The sequence below is a fragment of the Dysidea avara genome, chromosome 12 (assembly GCF_963678975.1).
Source record: "Dysidea avara chromosome 12, odDysAvar1.4, whole genome shotgun sequence".
NCBI lineage: Eukaryota > Metazoa > Porifera > Demospongiae > Dictyoceratida > Dysideidae > Dysidea > Dysidea avara.
In genome coordinates, this window is record NC_089283.1 from 18,824,020 (window position 1) to 18,835,274 (window position 11,255).

Genomic DNA, 11,255 nt, shown 5'->3' on the forward strand with positions numbered 1-11,255 from the left:
TTACAAAGAAAATGCTAGGATCAATATACATATATTATCATGCATAACACAAATATATAGATAAGACCAGCATGTATTTAGAGGGTACCAGTGTCAAGTGGACTGCTCAGCAAGTTTGTTTAAGTATTGGTCAGCATACCACCAAGCATTGGTGATACTCTTACAGTCATTGACATTTGTAGCTCTACACAATGCCAGTAATAAAACATCATAAGTAGCACTATAGTGACCTTCCTTCTGCATCCATCTTAAAAATGCTTGATAAGCTTTCTCTCCTGGATATGAGGAAGACACATCATAGTCAATGTGATCAATATCATTATCTGTTAGTCCAAGCATTTGGGCTACTGGTTTCCACACTGGTAGTTGAATAGCTAATTGTCTCAAGAATTCATCTACTTCTACTGAATGTCTTGATAAGATGTCCAGTAGTTCACACATGTTGGCACCTGTAACAGAAGATAAAAAGTGTAAGCGTATACATAATCCATTGTATATGATGTATGTTCAAAACACGAGTTAGTTTACCTTGGAAAAGAGCAGACTTTTTAGTTAGAACATGAGAAATTTTCTTACTGGCTCCAGTAATTTCCACCATAATTCTGGGGACATATAGTTCAAGTTGCTTTGGTGACAAGTTGTATTGCACTACTGGAATTATTGGAACACCATAAGGATCAATTAGTTTATTTGCCTCCTGCTTTGTTATCTGTTATCAACACAATGAAATAACATAATAGTTTGTTGAAATCATAAGTTCCTTTTACATTCAGACTTAAGGTCATGTTTCAAGGATTCTGTGGTAACCCAGCAGGTCAAAGAAGAATGATACTATTATAGTAATTATAAGTTTTCTGGAATCACTTCAGCTGTACCTGACTATTTTATTATTGTATATACAGTGCTCCTTCAATTATCCAACTCCCTTGGTATCAAGACATGTTCAGATAATCAGATAATCGAATCTCAACAGAGCCCTGTTCAATTATTCTCTAATAGAATGCACACCTTAGACAAATACTCTAATAGAACAATCATCTCTATAAAATAATTGAAGGTTGGATAATTAAGAGAACACTTGCTCATTTTGATCTTACAGGTGCAGGAGCTAAAACCCTTTTGAAATAAAGCAGGAGATGTCTGTGTACTTACGTATGACTGCATTTATAGTATTCAGCAGTCTACAACCACATCAACATTCTTTTATCACAATAGTTTTATTTCAAAAACACTAATACGTTACATCTAAATTAATTTGTCATGCTCAAATTGGTCTGCTTACAACATGTGATTTCTACACACTAACTTAAATACACATTTTTAAACATAAGGTTTAGCTGTTTAGTAGTTCTGTAAAAAATTACTATATCATATTGCTAGTGATAACTTAATCCATTGCAACAATAAAATTAACGATTAACAATAAAAATTATTTGTAGCAATAAGAAATCTGCACTAACTTACATTTAAAAGCACAGTATGGCAGAGTTGAGCAGAGTCAAGTTCCACCAAACCTCATCATAGTATTGCAAGTATTATTGTGCTTTAACATTAAACTATAGACCTAATAACTGTCTATCAAGTTGGTAAAAGCTTTCTGAGTAGGCTTGAGTAGATGTGCTTCAAAATATTCCTATTATGCCATTGGCATTGCTCCAATTTTCTGCCCTTTTCGCTATACTTGTTTTTATGCTTTTCAGATATGCTTTCTCTATATGTGTTTTTATATAGACAACTTCTTCCAATGATTTAATGTGAATGAAGAAGTGTTACAACCTCAGGCTGCAATATACAGGTATCCAGGGATTGGAAAGGGGAGGTACACCTGGGCAGTAGTACATGTATATTAGAGCAGGGACATAGCTAGCTCCGCTGTATAGGCATTTTATTTTAATATTCTGTGAATACTATCCCACTAGGAACCTGTGAGAAGGCTTAAAGCCTGTGAATACATACAGGGAGTCAGAAACATGTTACTAATATGAATAATTTTGAAGTTTTGTGTACCAACTAAGTAAGTAATACCAATGTACACAATCAGATTGGTCTTTTTAAACATGAGCTGTAGTGATTGGTATACAAAGAACAAGGGGGCGTCACGTAGGCATGCGCTGTAAGTACATCTGCAACCACGGTCAAAGTCTTGACTGGCAGAAATTTCGCTTTTACCTGTGACTAAGAGCCTTTTTCGATCTTTGACCAGTGACTTAACAATGATATTTCAGTACTTTTCGATTGTGGGTTGGAAAATTTTGCCCTTGACCGTTGACTTGGCATGATTTTGGTGGCCTGGACCTTTGACTTAGACTTTGACCGCGGTCGCAGATCTACCTACAGTAAGTGCCTGTGTGTCACCACCTTGAAGAACAGCAATTACTTACATTTGTAGCAGCATGCCGTAAAGATAAATTAAACGTGAATAGCCTCCTGAGTATTATAAATATGAAACACTCAAATGGTTATCACTATCACTGTTGCATGAAATGACTGTTCTATTAGAGTGTTTGACTGTTCTATTACAGAGTCTCAATCTGATACGTGCAATGCACACATGCTTATGTCATCATTTGTGTACCATTTCTTTTGACTACTCAAAGTGTCAATTCACACATGGTAGCAGGTGATGGCTACCCTACATTTGTAACAGAAACCAGTTGTATTTTCCATAGTGACTGGATTGATTGTAGAAGCATTTCTCGTAATGTTTTTCATTTGTAACACTGTGTAACAGGCTGAAAACAAAGGATAATTGCAGTTCGGGCATGTGTTCATTAAAGCCTGGTGCCATTCTTCCTTTTAATGCAGTATATGTGGGTTCACCAATCATAATAACAAACAAGTAAAAAAAGGTTAAACTCAATTAGGAATCACCAACATAAAAGTAGTGAAAGAATATTGGTAAGACAGAATCAAGCCTGAAAATGTCTTCAGAATAGCCAAAAATGCTTCTGATAAGGGAGGTCACTTACATCTGCAGATAGGACATTTTATCCCTAAGTCAGTTATGGGTATAGTCGGATCATAGACATAAAATGTAGTGAAACAAGGGAGATCTACAGATATACTATCCCAAAACAATACTGCCACCATACACTTGCAACTCATAAATTGAAATGTATGATTTGCTCAGGATTCTTACCTCAGAGTATCCATCAATTGAAGCTGACCAACCACGATCTTCTGCTGACTGTGGATGAAATTCTAGTTTGTCTGAGGCAAATTTGAATGATAAACAACATTCCCATATGTGTTCATTGACATATTTTTTTATTGCCTAAATAAAATTGAATATTTCTGCATATTACCCTATCATTATAATACCACCATATATAGCACAAATATTTTGATGGGGGAAATTTTGATGAGTCAGGTGATCAAGCATTTTGATGAGTACAATTTTGATGAAATGCTCCAATATTGTATACAAATAATTATACTAAATGTAAAATTTTAACAGGTAGATGAAATGCAATGCAAATCGCCAAATCCATCAAATTGTTCCCCATTAAATTTTTGTGCTATACAGTATGTCCCAAATTCAAACCAAACCAACTCCCAGGTTATAAGCTCTCCCTCAGTATTATTAGTTAACTAACCAAGGCATTGTGAATGTTCTATTAGAGCATTTTACTGATACTGACTGTTCTATTGGAACATAGACATGGTCATATCACTACAGGGAAAAAGGGACAAGCCATACCATAATAGTATATAGAAGAAAATCTTTTACTAATTTTAGTATTTGTTTTTCATGAAAGGTTAACAAAGGTTCCAGTAGTTTAGCTACCTAGTTGCTTTGAGTAACTGAATACATGAAGGAGTATTCAGATTGAGCATTGTGTACACCGCATACATGTGCGTATACATTGGTGGTTTGTGACAAACTTACTTGAAAGCCAGTGGGTGTGTACTGAGCAACTGAAAATAGAAACTTGTTATCTGTTTCATTATTTGTACCGGTCTTTCCAACACAGAACCAAAATGAGTTTGAGCTAATCGGTTGATGGGTCTGACCATCGTATTCAAGTCTACCATATTTGTAAACAATTTCTCTCTGTTTCAGTTTGCAAAAATTTCTCCTCTTAGGCTTTTGCAAAGGAATTTTCCATGGTGACAATTGAACTCGAAAGTACCTCCTTCCCTTAACTATCACATAAGAAGAAAACGATCTAGTCAATAGTACTCCATAGGGATGTTCTGGAGGGAAAATACCTCTGCATATTTCACCATAATCAGTTTCATCTGTATCATCTTTGAATTTTACAAACCAGAGGTCACTAGTGTCTGTAGATGAGAAGGAATGAGGAATCTCAAGGAACACATCTTTGGTGAACAACACTTGGGGAACACTCTGAAGAGCTACTGTAGCACTACACATTATCATGTCACTGTCAAGTTGATGTTCGGTAAATCCAACTTTGATGGTCACTTCAACCTTCTCCACATGTTGAGAAAGAGAATCTTCTGGAACATGCAATGTTATCCCATGAACTGGATCATAATAAGTGCTGACACCTCTCCCAACAGTTATTATACCATCATCACCAATCTGTGTGAGGTTGTGTGTTGTAACTCCTGCTGGTTGAAACTCTAAAATAACAAAACATAGCACACAAGATTTCAAACTGCAAAATATATAATTCCAGGGTTCACTCAAACTGTCCTTCATGTACTAAATCCAATGTAAGAACCAGAACAATATGGACACCTTGGGCATCTAGGTGTCCTTTCTGAAAGAGTTATACAGTACCAATTTTGGTATCTATACTTGAAGCATACCCATCTATGTCTTGAGTAAAGTCCATCTGTAGTTTAGTACTGGTTGAAGGTGAAACAGGCACCAAAAAAAATTTTCTGTGAACTTATCCGTTCACTATAACAAGCTTAGCTACAACATTAAACACTAGCTCCCATAATTTGAATGGACTCAATGGAGTGGTTGAGCTTGTATAAACTGTGGGTGACTGGTTTCCCACTGTGGGCTATTAGCCGCATAGCGTATCAATGACTGAAAGTGAGTTGAGGTCTTTCTGCTAGCAAGTCTCAACCATTTTAATGACCTGTTACCAGATCTCTTAGTAGATGTTGTAGACCTCATTATGTCTACAAAACTAATATGTAATAATAGTATCCAATCTCATCATTTGGTATTGCATCTGTATTGAGCACAATTACCACAACAACTTAACTGTAGTACTTACAGCTTGGTACATCTATGTGAATCATTTCCATCATAAAAAATAACACATATGGATTGGAAACGCCTGTATTATTACATAGTGACGTCATGGGCCATCCTCGTTTCATTGTGTGAAAACTTTATGGCCTCTACAGGTAGAACATTTCGCTGTTCTTGTAGCCCACAAATCAGTCTTTGCTGTTTACAGCTCTGGGTTAGTTACCTGTACTAATTGAAGACTGGACTGGGTAGGGACACTGGCGAGTAGCAAACAGCAGCGTGATAAATTTAACATTAGGTGAAATATGGTGTTTCTCAAAATGATTGTGCAAATTTTCTGAATAAACAGAAAGTGCAGCATTGTTCCTTTGCTGCTGTTTACACTACTTGTAGGCTAGTAGAATGTATTAGGCTAACTAGATATCCACTGTTTCACCACAGTTTCAGAAAATAAGCACTACTTTGTGTAATTGTTTAGCTCAAGCTAAGCGGTACTGTGGCATAAAATTTATTTCAATGTATCACACATTTTTCTTGGCTGTGTAAATGAGGTGATGAGAAGTTGGCTAATAGTATTGCTGCTGAAATACTAGCTGATAGGTACCTGCCATTGTCACGTGTTGCAAACAATATTTCTTCCTATGTCCACAGACATGCTGTATTCTTGTTCAGTACACAACACAACCATAAACAATGTAAAAGGAATATCCACGCCTTCAAACTGGCCTTCAAACAAGCGAGAGAAAGCCGAACAACCAGTAAGTAAATTTCAACAAATTTCTGAATGTAATTGGTGCACTGTAACTAGGATTGGTAAAAAATTTAACTGGTGTTTCCATCCATTAGGATGCAAAAATTATCTGTGTTTCCTGAAAACAAGTCAGCTACAATGCAAATAATTATTATAGTTTTCTGGCCCACACACATGTCTGTAAACATGGCATAACTGAATCAACACCTGTTGGAATCAACTGTGTTAACAAGTTAAATCACATTAAGGCTTCATAATTTTATTTTTTTAATTGTGGGTATTTTTCTTGGAAATATACCCACATTAGTAGATGTACAGTTAATTTATGTACAACAATCCATATATAGACCTGCATGAAGCCTTCCAAGACTACCTAACTAACTAATATAACTGTATTATAGTTTAATGGAGAATGAAAAAGTGACGACGTTACTTCTGCAGTACCAATGGTCTGATAGCAGCTACAAACAAATTGCTAGCTAGGCTAAAGAAAAATCCCTCCTACCCATGGTAACAAACTAACCACTGGTAGAAAGCCTTTATTCATGCAGTACTGGAGGAAGCAGACTGTAAATAGAGAGTGGTCTAATGTACACCGTAGTCCCAAATAGCTTGCTATAGAGACAGTCCGTATATCTAGAACTCTGAGTAGGTCTATGTTAGAACTGAGTGGTCTATGTTAGAACTGAGTGATAGTTGCGATCTTGATTATGAATTTGTGATAGTGAATAGCAATCATGATTATGATAGTATGCAATCGTACTATCGTGATATACTTCTTCAACAAAAAACAACAACAACAGGATAACAACAGGATAACAGCAGCAAACAGGATAGTACCAATAGCATATGTGTATCAGCTAACAAGATGATTAGATAGCCCGGCAATATACATAACCATATATAGCTATGCACCAGAATAATAGCCATATACACTACAGTGACCTGTAGTGTATATGGCATATTATTTTTGACGCACTGTACACTGATGATGCATATAGGGTAGCTAGACACAGTAGCTACCTAGATCTTGTGGTGTTGGGTGATCTTGAGTCACTTCAAAACAGGGAAGCTGCACTTGGCAGGTGTCCTGGTCTAATCCGGGAATCTCTTTGTAACCCGGGAATTGTCGAACGGTAGACAAAAAGTTGCGGGATGGTGTAATAAAGTGAGGTTCCTCTTCGGCCATAACAACCTCAAGAAAGCTCCTGAAAGTGGATTCTCCCTTAGAGCGGAGGAAAGTCATTATCACAATGCACTTTTCGTTCGCATCTCTCTGTTTCATAGCATTTGCAAAGTGTTCCGGAAGAATTTCCCGCTCTTCTAGCTCACTGAAAATCCGGTCAAAATTCAGCTGTTGTAACAGTACCTCAGTTGTGTTTAATTCAAGTACGACTCCAACTTCTGTCTCTTCAGCCATCTCGGCGATCTAGTAGACCCATATATAGACTATAAGAGATGGAGAAAACCGAGAGAACAACAAACAGTCCATAGAAACGAATTCACTATAAAATCTGACTACAAATCGGATTCTACGTACAGTGACCGGAAATCTCGTAGATTGCGTCACTCCACAACACGGATAATTGTGTGATCATGTGTTATTATTATTATTATCAAATTGTTTAAAGGGATATACAAAAGGCATGTGCCTGTACAAGGTGATACCCTTACATACAATCTTTACAGTTACAAAAATACAATTACAAAAACAGAACAACATACACAATACAAGTACAGAATTAAACAATCACATTAAAATAAACTGTTTCAATCTAGATCTGAAATGTTTAAACTGGCTTCGTGCCAAAATGTCCTCAGAAATAGTGTTCCACAAGAATGGCACGGATACAAAAAAAAAAATAACGGAAAGCATTGATAGTAGAAGAAAACACTTTTAAAGTTAAGGAGTGCGACCTTGTACACAGTGTATTGAACTCAAAGTAATCACTAAAGTTTATTCCAGTATGTCCCTTCCAAATATCATATAAAATTGACAGTGACAAGAATTGCTGTCTAGACTGCAGGGATGGCCATTGCAATTCACTAATATAGTCATCCAATGATTTGGACCACTGATGTGATTGTGGATTCCAGGTGCTACAGATCCAGCGTGCTGCTCTGCGCTACACTGATTCAATCAATTTAATGTTAGAAGAAGTAAAGGGAGACCAAACAGGACAGGCATATTGAAGTTAATAATTTTATTATTATTTTTTTTTATTTTTATAATTGTAAGTCCTGTACGAGGTCCCATTTATTATTATTATTATTTATTGTTAGCTAATCAGCAGGACCCTCCAGGGGTATAATGCTGATGTGCAATTACATGCATGTGTACAATTTCAATTAGTTACTTATCTGTGTCCTGGAGGTGAAATGGTGGGTGTGGCCCGGGTGTGGGGTGGTTATTGGAGAGGAGCTATACGGGGTGGCGAACTGAGTTGAACCCGATTAACGAGGTTAAATCGATAGCTACAACTTGCACTATTTCTAGCTAGCTAATGGCTTTGTCCCTCCCTTCCTCACGTTCGGCATTTAACAACTACCCGCCATAATAAATTAAGGCCACTCCAAGTCATACCTTAGTTTCTGGTCACTCCCTAGCCAACAAAAGGATGCGGGCGGGCGGATGATCAGGACTTCAGGACTATCATAGACTCTTATATATACACCAGTAAATACTGTAATGTTATTAATTTTGCTCAATTTACCCATTTCATATTGAGTTTACAACCAACATTCTTATAGCATAAGTAGTTAATTATGCTTCTGAAAAGTGCACCAGGAAAATTGTTGATGGCTAGCTACACTGCTGAGCACAACAATGTGTAGCTAACACTAAGGAAAGGTCTGCTCATGTAGCTACTTTTGCTTTACAAATGAAATGTTTCATTAGCTATGTCAGGAAATTATTATTTATTAGCTAGCTAATAATAATCCAAAACTATATTAACACACCAGAAACTCTTTCAAATGTGAAGTCTTAGTCAACTATATATGCATGTGTTTCCAGCCTTCTATACAGTAAACCTTCAGTAAAGTAGCTGTCAAAGTTTTGAGTTGAGTTGTTGAGTGCTCCAGGCTAGTGTTTTTCAGTGATCATGTGGGAAAGCTAAGTTAATGTTTTAACTAAGGGATGCCATGCACTTGTTAATTTAGGACCATACTTGCAATTATTTAATCATGGAAAAGTTGAAGTTTGAGCTCACCAAATGTTACCGGATTTCTAGTCAGTATATCAGTGATCAGTGATAAGGAAGTCCAAGTTTAGATCCACTAGAAGAGTTACTAGATTAATCATTAGAGGACCACATCTGAATTGTTAGGAAAGTTTAAGCTATGGTATATCTGATCATTAGGCTAGTGATCAATGCTACATACATACTGTACTGAAGTTACTTACTGGCAACAGAAGCATTACTAATAGCTATATAGCTAATCAAGGACAAGTCAAAAACGTTATAGTAGTATCTGTCTATTCTAGTATTAAAGTTAGGGGTAGTGTGACTGCTCTATTAGAGTATCTCGATCTTTTGCAGTGTTTAAAAATCACTGTCCTTGGTCACGTACACTTAAGCGCCTGTAATATTAATAATAGTCCTCATAAACTGGGGTTCCAGTTTTCCATGCGGGCGGGTGACCAGAAACTAAGGTTTGACTTGGTGTGGCCTAACCCATAAATGAACTGAGGCCAGGATGGCATGTATTATGGCAACATTTGCATATGGATGTATCACTATATCAGTGATAGTGAAGGAGATGGCGGTGATGCGGCAGCCCAACATACGTAATCTGGCGTTACCACCTCTGAGCAAAAAGTAAGACAGTGGCCCACAACCACCATCGCGGGCCAGTTGTGTGTCTTAGAGGAGAGAAATAGCTAAGTGGAAAAAGTTGGAGGTGGAAGTGAGCGAAGAGCAATGATACTGTGTCAGTGGAACGCCGTGAACTGAGGTGTAGCTATATAAAGTTGTGTGAATAACGATCACGCGCGGATTCGCGCGCGGCAGGGAAAGAGATTAGCTAGCTATTTCCGATCGGAACTGAGCCAAGGACGAGAATGTAGGCTGTAGGACCAGGTGTTCTACAAACCTCCAGCACTTGTACTGTCAAGCCTAATAAATGCTAGCTACTTAGAGGGCTTATGAATTCAAGTTGACTTTGACCTTGATGCATGCATGCAGTGCTCAAAATTCCATAAAATGCATGCATGTGTTCATGTTACTTACTGTTGCAGTGTACATGTGTGTAAGTCTGTGGTGCTATTCCATGAGTAAAGTGCTATGCTGATTTTCCAGCCTGAATTGTACTGTTATTAATATGCATGTGCCCGGCTTAAAAACCTGGTAACTGAGCCAGTTTAGTCAGGGTTGTAAGCTGTTTAAAAAGGCCTTTTTGTGCACTTTTGGATAAAAGCATGAAACTTGGCAAAAAGTTTGCGTGTATGACAAAGATTATTTTTTGATTCAATCGATTCAGCTCAGTCGCAGCTATATGTTACAGTATCTTTCTTGGCCAAGCCTTCAGCTGAGACGTAAAATATCCAGATTACAAGCACTTTTTAAAATTATATAGCTATTCACTGTCAATTCCTCCTCAATTTTATTTCAATGACAAGATCCACCAGACTATATCACCCACATCGTTTTATTCTACCAAACTCATCCACCTATTCATACCAACAGAGCTTTTTCTCCAGATCAATTAAGGATTGGAACAACTTACCATCTGGTTCCATCATTGAGAGCAACAATATTGACTCTTTTTCAGCGGAACTGCAAACATTGTATGGAACTCAATAACTGTAATCTTTGTAACTACGTAGCTAAATTCATTTTATGATTGCTTTTTTTTTTCCCCTGAGAATATCAGCTGTGCTGTCTGCACCAAGTAGTAAGAATAATACGAAATGCGGTTAAAATTACGTCATTATTTATTTATTTTATTTATTTATTGTTAATCAGCAGGACCCTCCAGGGGTATAATGCTGATGTGCAATTACATGTGTACAATTTCAATTAGTTACTTAACTATATAAGTATGTACAATTACGACAAGTTACTTAATTATATACATATGTACAATTACAATAATAAACTATAAAAATATATACAATTACGATAAGTTACTTAACCATATACATAAAAGGGGCTAATTTTTGCTTAAATTCTTCAACACAGTCAGTCTCAATAATCTCAGCATCTAATCTATTCCATTCTGGTACAGTTCTTGGGAGGAAGGAATATTTATATACATCAATTCTTGGTTGGTAAGGTACTAGTTTAAGTTGTGTGAGTGTCGGGTCCGTAAATTCAGTAATAA

At 36.8% G+C, this 11,255-nt stretch overlaps 1 protein-coding gene across 2 annotated transcripts; it reads right to left on the reverse strand.

Annotated features, from left to right (window-relative positions):
- Positions 1-7,468, reverse strand: LOC136240547 (uncharacterized). Of its 2 annotated transcripts, none has more exons than XM_066031540.1 (5): positions 6,954-7,468; positions 3,890-4,590; positions 3,140-3,187; positions 529-709; positions 1-449 (listed from the first exon to the last, which is right to left on the reverse strand). In XM_066031540.1, the coding sequence occupies exons 1-5, from the start codon at positions 7,348-7,350 to the stop codon at positions 94-96; spliced, it is 1,683 nt and encodes a 560-aa protein (XP_065887612.1). In that variant the 5' UTR covers positions 7,351-7,468; the 3' UTR covers positions 1-93. The 2 variants fall into 2 exon arrangements, with proteins under 2 accessions (XP_065887612.1, XP_065887611.1); XM_066031539.1 differs by having other exon boundaries at positions 3,140-3,274; positions 6,954-7,467.
- Positions 7,469-11,255: the final 3,787 nt, after the last annotated feature.